This window comes from Dunckerocampus dactyliophorus, chromosome 5 (genome assembly GCF_027744805.1).
Source record: "Dunckerocampus dactyliophorus isolate RoL2022-P2 chromosome 5, RoL_Ddac_1.1, whole genome shotgun sequence".
Classification (NCBI taxonomy): Eukaryota; Metazoa; Chordata; class Actinopteri; order Syngnathiformes; family Syngnathidae; genus Dunckerocampus; species Dunckerocampus dactyliophorus.
Genome location: NC_072823.1, coordinates 6,888,689 through 6,905,910, shown reverse-complemented (window position 1 = coordinate 6,905,910; position 17,222 = coordinate 6,888,689). Strand labels below are relative to the sequence as shown.

The 17,222-nt window shown below is 38.8% G+C and overlaps 3 protein-coding genes across 11 annotated transcripts in view; 2 read left to right on the top strand and 1 right to left on the bottom strand.

The window, feature by feature from the left end:
* Positions 1 to 62: 62 nt before the first annotated feature.
* ccdc77 (coiled-coil domain containing 77) lies at positions 63 to 5,760 on the top strand. Its single transcript, XM_054776681.1, has 12 exons — positions 63 to 155; positions 712 to 758; positions 856 to 1,036; positions 1,114 to 1,256; positions 1,370 to 1,466; positions 3,113 to 3,200; positions 3,316 to 3,404; positions 3,503 to 3,651; positions 3,847 to 4,228; positions 4,289 to 4,414; positions 5,227 to 5,379; positions 5,450 to 5,760. The coding sequence occupies exons 2-12, from the start codon at positions 724 to 726 to the stop codon at positions 5,594 to 5,596; spliced, it is 1,590 nt and encodes a 529-aa protein (XP_054632656.1). The 5' UTR covers positions 63 to 155; positions 712 to 723; the 3' UTR covers positions 5,597 to 5,760.
* Positions 5,761 to 6,338: 578 nt separating this feature from the next.
* hdhd5 (haloacid dehalogenase like hydrolase domain containing 5) lies at positions 6,339 to 15,833 on the top strand. Its single transcript, XM_054776682.1, has 8 exons — positions 6,339 to 6,679; positions 9,719 to 9,928; positions 9,995 to 10,107; positions 11,245 to 11,338; positions 12,184 to 12,217; positions 12,317 to 12,491; positions 13,990 to 14,178; positions 14,247 to 15,833. The coding sequence occupies exons 1-8, from the start codon at positions 6,572 to 6,574 to the stop codon at positions 14,644 to 14,646; spliced, it is 1,323 nt and encodes a 440-aa protein (XP_054632657.1). The 5' UTR covers positions 6,339 to 6,571; the 3' UTR covers positions 14,647 to 15,833.
* Positions 15,341 to 17,222, bottom strand: part of ccdc34 (coiled-coil domain containing 34) — a 19,278-nt gene continuing 17,396 nt past the window's right edge. For 7 of the 9 annotated variants that reach the window (XM_054776684.1, XM_054776689.1, XM_054776686.1 and 4 more), the window contains one exon: positions 15,341 to 15,884. In XM_054776684.1, coding sequence (XP_054632659.1) covers positions 15,717 to 15,884 — 168 coding nt within the window. In that variant the 3' untranslated portion in view covers positions 15,341 to 15,716. Of the gene's footprint in view, positions 15,885 to 16,052; positions 16,177 to 17,222 lie in introns of those variants that run through there. The other 2 variants (XR_008570440.1, XM_054776691.1) reach the window with 2 other exon arrangements.

Genomic DNA, 17,222 nt, shown 5'->3' with positions numbered 1-17,222 from the left:
TGTAAGTTACTTGGCCTACCACCAGATGGCAACATAATCACCATATCTCCCTTTTAGCCGCGAAGAAGAACAGGAGGCGTAAACTTCCGTGTTTCAAAAACCTTTATCGCTCGCAACCGTAAGTGAACCGTAACTTGAGGACAAAACAACAGCGGGTAGGTAAACAGTTCGAATAATGTGTTGTAATGACCCTTAACTACTAAAATGCCTTTGGTGCATTATCGTTTCATTCATAACGTACAACTGCACACTACCACTTCTGCTGCGATAACGAACATGCGCTTTATATTTGTCTTCAGTGCAAAATTAAACGACTCACCAACGTGTCTGTAAGTTGTATTTGTGTTCAGTCATTTAAAATGGTTATTACACAATATAAAACAACATTTCAAATTTCGCGCTTCACCTGGCGCCCTCTCCTTGGCAACAAAATACCCCCACTGTATTTATCTGTTTGGAACAATCCTTGTTTTGATGTAAATCACACCTACTGTGTATAAGTTATACATTATGAACATACATTTATACCTCTTGTACATAATATATGATATAAAAATGTACATTTGCTTGTGAAATATACCGTGGTAATGCAGAAATGTGGTATTCACCTTTTGCACTCATGGCTGAATTTGCAATGTTTATCAGAGTTTGTTGTTAGATGTGTAGAAAAAATAAAAAACCTGATTCTAGTGCTTCACTTTTTGATTTCAGGTTTGCCTCGGGATGGAATCAGCCAAAAAACATGCAGTGCCACACAGGTACCAATACAAGTACTCAGACATACAGTACAGTATTTTTGCCCAGTATTCCATTTAACAGGACTGACAAGTATTTTTTTTTCACCTGGCGAGTCAGTGTGCACACTCCTGGTAAGGAACTGGAGTCCCGACTTCCCCCTATCAATGAGCGCTTGGCGTACCTTCGTCCCTCCAGGGAGCTTTTAGAGTTCTACAGGGATAAGATTTCCCAGTTTGACGGAGAACACGATCAGCTGCTGAAAATGCTAGAGAAGTACAAGAGCACCATTGAGAACCAGGTGAGGTGCGAGCCATTGCTTTTGGCCACACGTGCTATTTGAACCGATATCTCACAATCCTTACTATCTTATGGCAGCACAAGTTACAGGGTGAGGTGCGACAGCGTGAAGGAGAGATTGCAGAGCTGCAGAACGCTTTGAGTGACATGCAGGTGTACCTTTACCAAGAAAGAGAGCAGTCTTTGCGGCTTCATGCAGAAAATGACCGACTGAAGATCAGGTATAGGAGCAGCTGAGGTTCAGCGCCACCACATTACGCTTAGATTAGATAGTGTGGTACTGTGATATTAATGCCATTGTACTACCACCCTGTTGTCTATTTACTATTCCAAGAGAGTTGGAGGACAGGAAGAAAATCCAACACCTCCTTTCAATGGTGGGTCATGATGATGGCGAGGTCACGTATTTCTTTCGGGAGCCTCCTCACAAGGTAGGGTTCTTCAGCAGATGTGTTCACCTCTCAAATGTGGATGAACCTGATGCTACGCTTGCTGGCCACAACGTTAGGTACACCAGCACACCACCGCAATCAAATTACATCCATTGCATGAGATAAAGATTGACTATACAGTGTTTTGATTGACACAGTAGAGAGGGATTCATTTCACAATCAGTTGGCGTTATTGCAAAGGCAGAATGTTTCTTACCGCTCTTCTGTTGGATCTCATTAGACCAAACCTTTGGACTGGTCCAAACCTATATATATTAAGAAAAACTGCATCTTTGCTTTGTGATAAAGGTGAAAAAGCCTATCATTGGTATCAACTTCACGCTTTGCTCTTTTTTTCCCATTTTTGCTATTGTTTTATTTTTTTTCCAAATATTTCTACTTTCTTCTTATCTTAATCTTCATAAAGTTTATTTTCGTAATATCATGACTTTGTTCCCAACCTAATTTTCCAAAAATGACAACTTTATTTTGTTTAGGTTTTCCTAGTATTACAGCTTTAAAAAAAAAAAAAATCCATATTTTGTCTTGACTTCTTGACTATTTTTTCCTATTTCAACTCTACGCTGCTAAAATTAGAAAATTACTAAAAAAAAAAAAAAGAAAGAAGTTAATATTGTTCCGCATAATATTACTTTATTCTTGTAAAATTACGGCTTTTTTTTGTTAATATTTTGACTTTATTCTCGTAGAATTACAGCTGTTTTTTTACATTTTTGGGTTATTTTTAACTTTTTCCAAATAGTTCAACTTTTCTCTCATAATTATGACTTTATTCACATAATATTTTTACTTTATTCTCGTAATGTTGTAACTTTTTCGTCAACCTAATTTTCCAAAAATGTCAACTTTATTTTGTTTAGGTTTTCCTAGTATTGCACTTTTTAAAAATTACATATTATTTCTTTAATATTTCAACTGTATGCTACTAAAATTAGAAAATTACTAAAAAAAAAAAAGTTAATATTGTTCCTCATAATATTACGTTATTCTTATAAAATTGTGACTTTTTTCTCTTAATATTTTGACTTTATTCTCCTAAAATTACAGCTGTTTTTTACATTTCTGTTTTATTTGTTTTTTGTTTTTTTTTTTACATTTTACAAATAGTTAAACTTTCCTCTCGTAATTATGACTTTATTCCCATAATATTTTAAAATTTTGACATTATTCTCGTAATGTTATAACTTTTTCCTCAACCTAATTTTCCAAAAATGACAACTTTATTCATTGTTTTGTGTCTTTCATAATGTTATGGTGTTAAAAAATATATTTTTCTTAAATATTTCAACTTTAAGTTATTTTTCCTCATATTACAATGTTATTCTCGTAAAATTATGACAATTTCTCATTAGATTATAATTTTTTTCTCTTAATATTTTGACTTTATTCTTGTAAAATCACTGCTGTTTTTTCCATTTTTGTTGTTTTTTTTTTTTAGTTTTCTCATTAAATTATATTTTTACAATGTGGCGCGGGTCGTAAATGTCTCTCTGGCCACACTTTGGTTACCCCTACATTAGGCATGAGACTGTGCAGGTATGCAGTACTTTAGGCGGGATCGCAAACCTTTCAATGTTTTTACACCATTTGTTGGGGAAACTCATTATGTGAAATGTGTGTCTCAGGTTACGGTCAAGCAGAAGCAGCTTGAGTCAGAAGAGGAGAATCTTAATCTCAGGCCAACAAGGTTGAGACCTGTTGTGACCAGTAAAGGTTTGAAAATGGCATTTACTCGTAATATCACAGTAACAGAGTGATGTTATGTTATGTGTGGTCGTGGAGTTAACATTACAAAGCGCAGTGGCACACTTCACACTTTTCTTGGCAGAGACCATTAAGAGAGCAAAAGTTGCTGATCCAGGAGCTGGCGATGCTTTGGAAAAATATAAGAATGACAACAATACTTTGATACTACAGGTAAGGGCGACATATGATGGGGTTGGTATTTTTTCTAATTCAAATGTTGCAGACCTATTCATAACCCATTTACTCCGTATTTGTGGTCCAATTTCCAGGTGGAGGCCCTGCAGGCTCAGCTGGAGGAACAAACCCGGCTAGCCAAAGAACGGGTCCAGTCACTCCAGGAGGACCGACAGATTAAAACTGAGGAGGCACGGGCTGAAAGGCAGAGAGATGAGCAGCGCATCTCCGCTTTGACTGAAAAGTGAGACACCTGTTTATTGTACAGGAATCCCTCGTTTATCACGATTAATTGGTTGGCAAAGTTGCATCCTTTCATTTTTCGCTACATGGCCCTCGCTGGAAAAATCCTGGACACCCCTGGTGTATACTGTACACATTCAAACACGCATGTTTGATGGACAGCAGAGCGAGCGTGTTCTTCTGTTTGCTCCCACAGGCTCCAGCGAACCCAGAACCTACTTTATGAAAGCACCAAAGATTTCTTACAACTCAAATTTGACACAAGAGCTCAGGAGAAGCGATGGCTGACGGAGAAGGACTGTCTGCTCGGGGAGCTGGACACGTGTCACGAGCGCCAAAGGAAAGCCGGATATGCTGGTGCACATGGGGGGCGCCCGCAGCAGCCCGGCAGCAGCAGCCACACTCAGGCTGACCTGAGTGGAGCTGCTGCTGCCGCTACCGGGGTTAGCTCGGGTCAAGCTGCTGTCGCAACTGCTGTCAGCCCGAGTCGACCCGCTGCTTCCACTGGGATCACTTCCACTCGGGTCAGACTGCAGCCTCAGCCAGACTTAAAGCAGAAACATAAGGAGGACATCAAGGTATATATGTATATAGAAAGCATAAACACATCAAATGTGACTTATTTTTGATCTTTTCAGGCAATGCATGCGGATGTAAAGCAAGCCCAACGTATGGCAGAGATGTACAGGGAACAGTGCGTTGCTCTGGAATCAGAACTGGCCCAAGCCAGGGAGGAGGGGGACATAGGCAGGGAAATATTTAAGGTACGACTGTTTCTCATATTCACATTAGCAGTGTTTCCCACAGGACTGCAATCTATCTGTGGCACAATCATCTAATTTGCATAATTGGCCATGTCACATGAGCAAAAAGTGAGTTAAAACCTGAAATGGTTGTCAAACACGTGTTACTTAATAAATCATGCTGTTTCATGATTTAATACGGCCTATTATTAGTCAAAAATAAGGAATTGAGACAAGCACCAGACTTGATCGCAGGAATAAAAACAAATGCGTAAATAACATAATGATAATAATAACAAAATGGGCTACTGTTGTGGCTGTAATCCAGCTAATAACTGTGAAACCCCCACATCACTTCCTGTCCACACGTCTGGAATTCATTTCATTGCAACACACACACACGTCTTATTTTCTCTGATTATACCTACTATATTGGGTAATATGAATGTAAAGTTGACTATATGGGTGATATTTCATGTCTGGAGTGCTCTAATAATGTCAAAAAACATATTCATGAGATCATAGACAGGTGTTCTATGCCATAACTACAAAAATCTTCCATTTATAATTAAGGAATCCTACTTTGTGGAAATTCACTTGTCACAGTCGAGTCTGGAACCAATTAACCGCTATAAACAAGGGATTACTGTATGTGCTTTCATGTCAGAAGTCGCCAAAAGTCTCTTCCATAGATGTGTTGCAAGGAAATTTTTTTGGAAAAAACAATCCTTATTCCCTGGCAGGCATTTATGAAATAAATGAACTTATGGGAAACATTTTATTAGTATTTACCAATTACAGTACTTATACTTACTTGGGTTTGATGCACACAGGAGCGTTCGGATAAAATGACGAAGCGTCTCCAGCTGATGACTCAGCGTTATGAGGCACTGGAGAGGAGGAGGGCCCTGGAGGTGGAGGGTTTCAAGACGGACCTGAAGCAACTCAGGCAAAAACTGAAAGATGTAGAGAAACAGCTTCTACAGGTAACGTTGTCCCAACACATACATGGAAAATGGTTGTTTTTTTTTTTATCATTTGTTTGTTGTTCCTTAGGTAACCCTTAATGTTGGGCCTAACCAGGACCTAGCTATTCTCCATGAGGTCCGAGAGAGCAATACCAGGACCAAGAAGGTCCAGAGTGAGCTGATGGCGTTGAAGGCCAAGATTTACGGACTGGAAAATGAACTGAGATTTTGCTGAGGAATGGATGGTTATTGTCTTAGCTGGTTATTGTTTGGTTAAAGCTTGGTGAGCTTTACCTCCAATGAAGTTTACACTGTACTTGTGCTATTGTCTTTTTATTAGTACAATATGGAATGGTTTTATACTAATAAATGTATTTTTTAAGTCAACTGACATGTATGTAAGTGAAAAATGAAAGAGTGATATTTTATGCTTAGAAGTGATATGTATTTCAAGAAAAAACTCCATCTCAGCTTTGTGAAAACCCCTATTATTATCAACTTCACTTTTTTTCCCCCCCATAATTTGTTCTTTTCATTTTCCAAAAATTTCAACTTTCTTCTTAAACAATCTTCATAACTTTTATTTTTTAATGACTTTAATCCGATAATATCTAGAATTTCTTCCCCAACATAATTTTGCAAAAATTACAACTTTATATGTTGCTTTGTCTAACTAATATCTAACATTGTGTTTATATTTAATATTTAAACTTTATGCTACTAAAATGACATTATTTTTCCTTCGTAATATATAGAAATATATATAATATCATCTATAGAAAGACTAGGTGGGACGCACCAGTCAAACTAGAAGTAGGCTGGTTATGTAGTTTTTTGCACAGTAATCCTACAAAATAAATAACTGAGGAATCAAAACATTCCAAACAAACTATACATCATTTTTTTATGATCTTTGTAAGCCTATCACTGAGCATATAGTGTTTCGTTTACCTGAAACGGAAAGCGCGACTGAAAAGGCAAAACAATGAACGTTTCCGGTTACCAGCATGACGTATATCGCATGCGCACTTTACGACCGGAACATGCAGCCACAGGAGCAGAATAAGAGTTTAGTATTGATTGAAAGTTGCCGTTTCTGCAATCTTACTTTCCAGCCAAGTAAAAGACCTTACGGGTTGTTTTAGCGCTTAGCTCCAGTTTTCTCAGCTGATGTTTTTTTAGTCTGAAGGTGCATTTTAAAAGACAAGGAATGCAGAGAATAAGGTGTTTTAGAAGTACTTGGAAGCTGATGCAGGCAAACTGCGGGAGAGCAGGACGCCTCATCGCCTCACTTTCGACTTCCAGGAATTACAGCCATGTAAGTCACTCGTACTATATTTAATCATTTAGCTGAAGGTCAATGAAAGAGAAGTCAGTCTACGTCTTGCTTGTCGTCAGTGTTATCCGCACTTACACGATGTTTGTGTGTAGTTTTCAGGGCTGTGGGATCAAAGTTAATTGTTATATTTTCGTAGTTAGCTTCGTAGTTCTAAACCTGTTTACCATCCATCCATTTTCTATACCGCTTCATCCTCACTAGGGTCGCGGGGGCATGCTGGAGCCTATCCCAGCCGACTTCGGGCGACAGGCGGGGTACACCCTGGACCGGTCGCCAGCCAATCGCAGGGCACATATAGACAAACAACCATTCACACTCACATTCATACCTATGGACAATTTAGAGTCGCCAATTAACCTCACCTGCATGTTTTTGGGAATGTGGGAGGAAGCCGGAGTGCCCGGAGAAAACCCACGCGCACACGGGGAGAACATGCAAACTCCACACAGAAATGCCCAGGGGAGAATCGAACCCAGGTCTTCCCGATCTCCAGGCTGTTCCTGTATTGGCCAAGGTGCTAACCACTAGACCACCGTGCGGCCAAACCTGTTTACAATCTTCTAAATATGTATATTTTTAACATTATTAGAGCCCACTAGACATGAAACAACAACCCCATAGTCACCTTTACATTCGTATCACCCAATGTAGTAGATATAATCCGAGAAAAATAAACCATTTAAGACATAAATAAGACTCGTGCTGTGTGTTTCAATAAATGTCTTCCGAATGTGTGGACAGGTGACGTTGGGGATTCAGCATTGGGTTTTAGCTGGAATATGGCCACAATTGTATCTCTTGTTATTATTATAATTATTATTATGTTATCACTGTGCCTGTTGTGACATAATTCAAACCTGCAATAAAAGCCTGTTGCCCGATGAAGTCTGGTGCTTGTGTTACTAGTGACACCTAGAGGCCAGTGTAGACTACAGTTCATCAACCTCTTTTAATGTCTTAAACTGTATTTGCATCTTAGTTAATTTAGCCATTTTTATGCTTGAAAATGCTTAACTTCGGCCAAGAGCATACATAAAATTTGCTCTTTTTTTTTGCCAACAATAGGCCGTACTCAACCACGAAATAGGGATCATTTACTAATTCATTTTTGAAAAAGTGTGATAAGAGTGAGGCCGATTAATCTCATTAATTACAAAAATGGACAAAACAGCAGTAATTTTACAAGAATAAAGTCAAAATATTAAGAAAAAGTTTTCATCTAACAGGGAAAAAAGTATTTTTTTAATTGTAGTAGCATAAAGTTGAACTATTAAAGAAAAAATACCTTTGTTTTAGTTGTAATATTATGAGAAATAAACAACACAAAATTAAATTGCAATTTTTGGAAAATTAGGTTGGGGGTAATTATAAAATATTATAGGACTGAATTCATAATATTACAAAAAGAAAATTTACAAGAAGATAGTTGAAATAGTTGTCAAAAAAAGGTGCGGAAAAGGGAAAAACATTTTCTTAAGCGAAAAGTCTTAATTCTACCAGAAAAAAGTTGCGATTTCACAAATACCGACTCGTTATATTATGAGGAAAAATAATAAGTTTAAATAAACAAAAGAAACAAATTTTGTTTTATAAAATTGTAGTATTATGAGAAATAAACCAAACAAAATAAAAGTTGTAATTTTTGGAAAATTAGAATAAAGTCAAAATATTATGGGAATAAAGTCATAATATTATGAAAACAAAATTTAGGGAGATTAAGAAGAATGTTTAAATATTTTGAAAAAAATAGGGAAAAATTAGAGCAAAGATGGAAATTCACACTAATAACAGGCATTTTCACCTATATCACTAAGATGAGATGGATTTTATTTGTGTTGAAATATAACTTCTTAGCATATCTACATGTGTTGCTTTACAAAATATCAAAGTGGCAAAGTTGCATCCTTTCATTTTTAACTATGTGGCCCTCGCTGGAAACTTTTGGACACCCCTGGACTATTAACTGTACATTTTGAGGCCAGATTCTTCTACAGTGTATAGAAGTTTCACGTTTGCATCTGACAGCAACTATGGTGTGTTCAAGGGCTGCCAAACAAAGTGCAAAATCTCAATGCTTGACAAAAAACATTATTAGTGAATCATAAAGGCCTAAATGTAAATTTTACCTGTATTGTCACTTATTTATCATTTGAATGAGTGAATGAGATGTGTTTTCTGCCGAAAAAACACCAAAGAATTTTTTCCCCCCAAAATTCCAAATTTGTGCAGCCATAAATGGTGAATTGCAAATGCACAGGGATCCACTTTGATCTACCATGGAGAAAATTAATAACTTCAATTTTTACAATAATATTAGATGGTATTAAATATTTAGAAATGTATTTAATTCGCCATTTTCAATTAATAATAAAATAATTTAAATAAAATAATTTAAACATTAAATATAAACTTCTATAGGCCTCAAGTTTGACTTTTGCATCTCGCAGCAACTATGTTGCTTTCAAGGGCCGCCGAACAAAGTGTGAAATCTCAACACCTCACGAAAAAACATTACCAGTCAAGGGAAAGGCTTCTTGAGACGTCATCTGTACTTCTGTGAAGAAAGTGTCGAACGTTTCACTCCTCATCCGAAGAGCTTCGTCAGCAAACTAACAAGTGCTGGTAGCCTAGGCCTTAAATACAGTGACTGTATTTAAGGCCTAGCTAACAAGTGCTGGTAGCCTAGGCCTTAAATACAGTCACTGTATTTAAGGCCTAACTAACAAGTGCTGGTAGCCTAGGCCTTAAATACAGTCACTGTATTTAAGGCCTAACTAACAAGTGCTGGTAGCCTTGGGCCGCCGTGGGTTTTCTCTGTGTACTTGGGCTTCTTCCCACATCCTCAAAAACAATGTTGGGCTGATGTTTATATGTGCCTCTCACCCAAATTCAGCTGGGATAGGCTCCAGCTCCAGGTAGAGGAAAAATCAATGTCTGCATAGGTAGTGCTGAATCAACAGTCATTTAGCATAAATAACTGTCTGTATGGCTACTTTGACTTTGCCGTCTCTTGTCCAGCTGCCTCCACACGGCTCATTTGGTCTCCTCTTCGACATTGACGGGGTGCTGGTGCGGGGCGGAACACCAATCCCTGCAGCCAAGCAATGTTTCAGGAACCTTGTGGACAAGCAGGGCAAATACAAAGTGCCTGTGGTGTTTGTCACCAACGCTGGAAACTGCATGAGGCAGACCAAAGCAGAGCATCTTTCACATCTACTCGAAGTGGAGGTGAGAGGAAACATTGTGCTCACAGCTTGCTTTGAAGCTTCCCGTGCCCGTTTTGTGTGCCCTCAGGTGTCGCCGGACCAGGTGATGCTGTCCCACAGTCCTTTGCGAATGTTCACACAGTTTCACCAAATGCGTGTGCTGGTGTCAGGGCAGGGTCCCGTTGAAGAGGTGGCTCACAAGTATCCTGTCTTCTATGTTGCCCTCACTGTGTGCATTTTCTGTTTACTCAGCGTGTTTTTCTTCCTCACCCTCTGTGCCATCAGCTTACAAACTTTGGACTGTTTTCTGCATGTTGGTCTACTACAGGGGTGTCCAAAGTGCAGCACATTCTAAGAATACAATAAAAAATTTAAAATTAAATAAAAAATATTAAGACAAAAAGTTGTAATCTAATGAGAAAAAGTTGTAATTTTTGGAGAATAATGTAATGAGGAAAAAATAACATTAGTTTAGTCGTGTAAAATTGAAATATTAAAGAAATCCGTTATTTTTTAAAATTGTAATATTAGGAGAAAAAAAATCAACAAAAATTTTGATTTTTGAAAAATTCAATTGTGGAAAAAGTTATGTTACAAGAATGAAGTGAAAATATTATGTATGTTAAACGCATTATTATAAGAAGAAACTCCACAAGAAGAAAGTTGACATTATTGTAAAATTTAAAAAACAGCAGAAATGGAAAAAACAGCTGCACTTTTGTGAGAATAAAGTCAAAATGTTAAGACAAAAAATGTTGTATTGCAAAGATAAAAAAAAAAAGGTTTCAATTTTACAAGAATAAACTCATAATATTGAGGTAAAATAAAGTCATTTTAGAAGCGCAGAGTTGAAATATTAAAGTTTTTTTTTTTAAGTCGTAATGTGAGAGAAACAAACAAAATATTCATTTTTTGGAAAATTAGGTTGTGAAACATTCCAATTTTATGGAAACAAACATAAAATATTGCGGGAATAAAGTTGTAATATTACAAAAAGAAAATTTACAAGGATTATTTAATAAGAAAATTGAAATAGTTGGAAAATAAATTTTAAAAAACAACAGCAAAAATGGGAAGCAAAGAGCAAAGTTGATACTAATAATAGGGTTTCCCACCGTTATCACAAAGCTGCATTTTTTTTCTTGAAATATGCAGTATACAACTTCTTAGCATGTGTTACTTTGCAAAATATCAAAGTGACAAAGTTGCGTCCTTTCATTTTTCACTCTGTGGCCCCCGGTGGGAAACGTTTGGACACCCCTGCTCTCTTAGGTTTTGTTTATTTTTGTTAAAATACTAAAGCTCATCTGTGTTTGCCTTTAACCAAAAAACCTTCAGCCTGGGCTTCCAGAATGTTGTCACCATAGATGATCTCAGAGAGGCATATCCACTGCTTGATGTTGTGGATCACAACAGGAGACCCAAAGACATTGTGAGTTTTGATTCTGATTTATGTAACTCTAGTCTCTGCAGACATTAGCAGCATTCTATTAGAAACAATCAAAGTTTTTAAGGCATCGAAGTCCACCGATTTATCAACGCCTGGACTATTGTGTTCTTCTTACTAAAAAGTGCCCCGTTAAGCTGACGTAAATGGGCAGTACATCCGAGAAAGTATTCACAGCGCTTCAGTTTTTCCATATTTTGTTAAGCGACGGCCTTATTATTGCAAAATTGAATAAATACATTTTTTTTTTTCATGAAAACGTTTTTTAGAAATGTTTGCATATTTATTTTTAAAAAATTGTAATCACATGTGCGTAAGTATTCACAGCCTTTGCCTCGTGCTTTGGTGATGCACTTTTGGCCTCAAGTCTTTTTGAATAAACCGTTGTAGTGTTGTTAACATTGTTGCTCAGCAGTGCTCAAGAAATTGGCCCAGAACTCTTGAAAGAAGGGGCAACAGGAAATGAACTGCCACTTACCTTCAAAGCCGCTTGGGCAGAAAAGGTCCTAACGTCTTTCGTGGTAGACTTCTCACTCGTTCTTTCCGCAGCTGTCCTGTGTGTACTCAATAAAGTAGCTTTTACTTGCCCTCTCACATGAGGAACAGCAACATAACTAATGTCTAGTTAAACAATACAATATATTGAGGCCAGCAAAATTGTCAATTTCATTTTTAATTTCTTGTGTGATTAATTTCTTTATTATCGTTCCAGGCCTAGTGCCCACAAGTTTTCTTTTTCTGAACGAAATATCGAATCACCTTTTAATCTTGCAAGCTCTTGTGACAACCTTTACTGTATAAGGATGGCTACTCTGTATCTTGTCTCACAGATTCCCCCCACCAAAGGTTTACAGCCAATAGATGGTATGTTTGAGCACACAGCCTACATTGGAGATGTTGTTGCTAAGAAAAAAATTTTTTTTGATGAAGCAAATTTTTCTCTTCACCTATTTGTCCTTGCAGCTGTCATTTTATTCGGAGAGCCGATCAGGTGGGAGACCAACCTCCAACTCATCGTGGATGTTCTTCTAACCCATGGAAACCCAGACAGGGATTGGAATTCCATGCAGTACCCTCACATTCCAGTGCTGGCCTGTAACATGGACCTGCTGTGGATGGCCGAGGCCAAGAATCCCAGGTACAGTATGTACACTCCTGATCAAAATCTTAAGACCAGTTGGAAAATTGCTAGAATTTGCATTTTGCACATTTGGATCTTAATGAGGTTTTAAGTAGAGCTACAATATGCAAAAACAAGAAGGGGGAGTGAGACCAAAAAAATTTAGAGATTGCAACTTAAACAAAAAAAAAAAAAACTGAAATATGTTGTTAATCAGCTGATCAAAAGTTTAAGACCATCACTCAAAAAATAACAAGCTCTCCAAACCAGAACAAAAAATGTTCAGTAGGAATCAGTAATGAGTAGCTCCACCGTTCAAAAATTGCTTTGGGCACCCTGGATGCGAGTGTTTCCAGGAGGCTAGTGGGAACATTGCTTTAAGTGGTGAAGATGGCGTCACGAAGGGCATCAACTGTCTGGAACTGATGGCCATTTTTATAAACTTCCCTTGCCATCCATCCCCAAATGTTATCTATGGGATTTAAATGAGGGGAACGTGCAGGATGGCCCAAAAGAGTGATGTTATTCTCCCTGAAGAAGTCCTTGGTCAAGCAAGCATTGTGAACTGTAGCGTTGTCCTGTTGAAAAACCCAGCCCAGACGAATTAGACCTCGTCTCCTTCAACGCCACAAAACTGCCCGTTTAGACTTTGCCAGGGACCATCAAACATGGGACATTGAAAGGTGGAAAAAAGTTTTATTCTCCGATGGTTTAGATGGCTTCCAACGTTACTGGCATGACAAGGAGATCCCACCTGAGATGTTTTCTACTCATCATCATCTGGGGTGCTTTTTCATTCAGTGGAACACTGGAGCTTCAGGTGGTGCAGGGGCGTCAAACGGCAGTTGCTTACGTCCAGATGTTGCAGCGGGCATCCCTCATGACTGAGGGCCCTCGTCTGTGTGGTAACAGCTGGGTTTTTCAACAGGACAACGCTGCAGTTCACAATGCTTGCTTGACCAAGGACTTCTTCAGGGAGAATAACATCACTCTTTTGGGCCATCCTGCACGTTCCCCTCATTTAAATCCCATAGATAACATTTGAGGATGGATGGCAAGGGAAGTTTATAAAAATGGCCATCAGTTCCAGACAGACATCAAGCATGCCCAAAGCAATTTTTGAAGTGATTAACAAGAACTGTGGAGCTACTCATTACTGAGTCCTACTGAGAACATTTTTTGTTCTGGTTTGGACAGTTTGTTCATTTTTGAGTGATGGTCTTAAACTTTTGATCAGCTGATTAACAACATAAATTCAGTTTTGTTTTTTTTTTGGTATAAATTACAATCTCCAAATTTTTTTGGTCTCACTCCCCCTTCTTGTTTTTGGATATTGTAGCTTTACTTAAAACCTCATTAAGATCCAAATGTGCAAAATGCAAATTCTAGCAATTTTTTAACTGGTCTTAAGATTTCGATCAGGAGTGTATATACATACATGTATATACATATATATATACGCACACAACACACACCTACAGATAGAATAATCCATTCTGTCGCGGTTCCTTAACAGGTTTGGTCATGGTATGTTCCTGGTGTGCTTGGAGAGTGTGTACAAGAAGGTGACGGGTCATGACCTCAAGTATGAGGCTTTGATTGGTAAACCCAGTGTGGTGACTTATAATTATGCTGAGCTGCTGGTCAGGCAGCAGGCTGAGAGGCTTGGGTGGACCACACCTGTGAAGAGGCTGTACGCAATTGGGTGAGTGACTCTGTCCATCAAGTCTTGGTCCACACACAGTCATTGGTGACCCAAGCTTTTCTTAATAGTGATAACCCCATGGCTGACATATACGGCGCCAACCTCTACAACCGCTACCTCCAGGCTGCTCAGCATTCTCAGAGGCAAGCTAACCGGAGCGGAGTGTCTGTTGACGGCGGCTGGCCTACAATGACATCAGCCGAATTAGGCGGAGCGCCTGGCGTATTTGGGCCAGGTGTAGATCTTCCTGAAGCGTGCCACTCCATTCTGGTGTGTACGGGAGTGTACAGCAAAGACCACAGCGAGCTGCCATCGGACACCACGCAAACAGTGACCGAGCAGCGCATCTTCCACGGTCATAGGGATTTCCGCTTTGACCCAAGCCTTACACAGCCCTCCTTTGTAGTGCAGGATGTCAAAGACGCAGTTGAGCTGGTGTTCCAGCAGGAGGGACGGCCACTGAATTAGTTGACATGTTAATGACTTTAACATTGTTTTTTTTTTTAAACATTTTTTAATGCAATTTTAACTTTGTGATAAGGTTGGCTATGCAAGGTAGTACATAACACTACTGTTGTATTTTCGTCACTGTTGGATGTGTACTTCACACTCATTTCTTCCCTTTCTCCCAACAATTTTGTAAAGCACACATGCCATGTTACATTGTTTATATACTGTAATGCAGGCTTATGGCAATTTTCTTTATGAAGATGTACTTTGTTATTTGCACTACAGTCTTCCTAATCTGCGAGCCTTTCCTATATGTCGTAAACCTAACCACGAATTAGCACATCGCCCTCCGTGTGTTTGTATTTTTTTGCACGTAGACCGGCCCGTAAGAGCCCGTACGACCGGTTATGACCTAGGCTTAAAGGGAATGTCATATTATTATTATTATTTTTTTTTTTAATAGTGTGTTGTTACAACACTTCTAAAAAAAATTCAGTTCCAGAACCAAGGGACATTTCTGATGGTGCTATATTGCTGATTTGTCAATATATCAGTCAATGAAAGCGATTCTGCTGTTGCACTGCAATGTAGAAACCATATTGATGAAAAATATATTAAAAGTATAAAAATGTCTTCATTATGTATGAGTATTACTCCCCTTTGAATCTCTGTTTGCCTCCCAAATTGCAGCCCTAAGATGATCAAGGCATCAAACTGGAGACATTTTTAATCATACCACCACCCACCTTTCTACATGTGTGTATCTTGGGACCTGCTGTAAAATGCAGCAAATAAAACAAGAGATTTTCTCATTCAAAACTTGACTTAGTTCTTTAAAAAAAAATGTCTCAGAATGAACAAACATTGTTCGAGAAAAACTGTTTAAATGGTCAGGATCAGGGTGACTCACTCAAAACCCTAACAACATCAAAACAGTGCAATATTAGAAAAAGCCAAGCTTAATTCTTTATGGATATGTTCCACATATCACAATGGTGGTGTGACGTTGGGAGTGGCAGATATGTCACGACTGAGAGTCACCTGTATGCTGCAAATATTAAAGATGGTGGTGATGTGTCATCTGTGTGTCATGTTTCTAAATTGACCTGCTGCACCATGGCCTTGATGTCCTCTTTTGTGTTTTTGAGGCTTCCTTCTAGGTGTGCTTTCAGGCGATGTTTCTGGTGGGGGGGTGTGAATAGGCTTCCATGGGATTGGGTTGTAAAAGCTGGGTGATGGGTGGTATCCCCAAGGACCTGGAGTGGGAAAAAATAGAACCCAAGAAAAATATTTTAAGATTGTGCACTAGGGCTGCACAAAAGATCAAAAAAAAAAAAAAAAAAACCCTGCAATATAGCTTCACACTAACAAGAGATCAAATTTTGCAGCACACGCAAACATCACCATTTTACTGAAGGACTCACTGTACTGCTGTTTGCACAACGGCCGACACATCCTCCTTGCTCTCCACATCCCTCAGCAAGGCTCACAGGCCAGCCAGGGTGAGTTGCTGCCCTGATTCTAACAAGCGGCAAGCCTATTCATCAGCTTGCAGGACGAACAACAGCAATAATTACATTATTTTATTATCAGCATGAAAGTAAAGCGACCGTCAAAAGGACCTCCCATGAAGGACCACAGAACAACTGTTGAAAGTTTCTTTAAAGCAAAACAAGACAATGAGAGGTCTAATAGTAACAATATCTATTTTTTTTAACCGCACAATTTCTTTAAAACGTAAACATAATGATGCACATGATATGAAAACTGTGTTTGTGTGTGCGCATGTGTGAAAAAAAATAATCCCAGACAATCGAGAATTCTAAGTGTTAGGAATGGAATAATTTCCACTCTGTTCTGGATGGGTACTGCAACATGCATGTGCTTTTGTACAGCATAGCAATAACACACAAAACCTTTCACTTGGAACAAAGGCACCCTGTTTTTTTTTTTTTAATTAATCTCACATACACACGCGCGAGTTTCATTATGAGTCACCCTTCTGTCGCTAAGACGAACAGCCCTCCGAGCCAAGGTTAGTTGAAACCAGATCAGACCAATACCCCGACAAACAGTTAACAGTAAGTTACCTGATCATTGGCACCGCCTCAATGGAAGGTTTACTATGAGGAAGAGGAACTCAGTTTCAGATGGCTTGGATCTCGCTAGACCTTGGCTGGTGAGCTGAATGTTCTCTTCCCTGGCATTACAACTGTTTGTATATACTCCTTTTAATATTAAATTGTAAACCTCACTTGAGACTCTTAGCATTATTTCACAGCTGGTAGGGGGCAGGTCCGAACATAAGAAAACGTGATTCACCTATTGTTGGCACTAAACAACGGCACATTCACCCAGAAAGATCCATCCATCCATCTTCTATGCCGCTTATCCTCACTAGGGTCGCGGGTATGCTGGAGCCTATCCCAGCTGACTTCTGGCGAAAGGCAGGGTACACCCTGGACTGGTCGCCAGCCAATGGCAGGGCACATATAGACAAACAACCATTCACACTCACGTTCATATCTATGGACAATTTAGTCACCAATTAACCTAACATGCATGTTTTTGGAATGTGGGAAGAAACCGGAGTA

Bases quoted from the DNA above. Each gene is read 5' to 3' on its own strand.
- hdhd5 (XM_054776682.1), top strand. From the start codon at position 6,572: ATGCAGAGAATAAGGTGTTTTAGAAGTACTTGGAAGCTGATGCAGGCA. The intron at 12,492-13,989 runs GTACAGTATGTA...GTTCCTTAACAG, and splicing joins GCCGAGGCCAAGAATCCCAG to GTTTGGTCATGGTATGTTCC. The intron at 14,179-14,246 runs GTGAGTGACTCT...TTTTCTTAATAG, and splicing joins AAGAGGCTGTACGCAATTGG to TGATAACCCCATGGCTGACA.
- ccdc77 (XM_054776681.1), top strand. From the start codon at position 724: ATGGAATCAGCCAAAAAACATGCAGTGCCACACAG. The intron at 1,467-3,112 runs GTAGGGTTCTTC...TGTGTGTCTCAG, and splicing joins TTCGGGAGCCTCCTCACAAG to GTTACGGTCAAGCAGAAGCA. The intron at 3,201-3,315 runs GTTTGAAAATGG...TTTTCTTGGCAG, and splicing joins ACCTGTTGTGACCAGTAAAG to AGACCATTAAGAGAGCAAAA.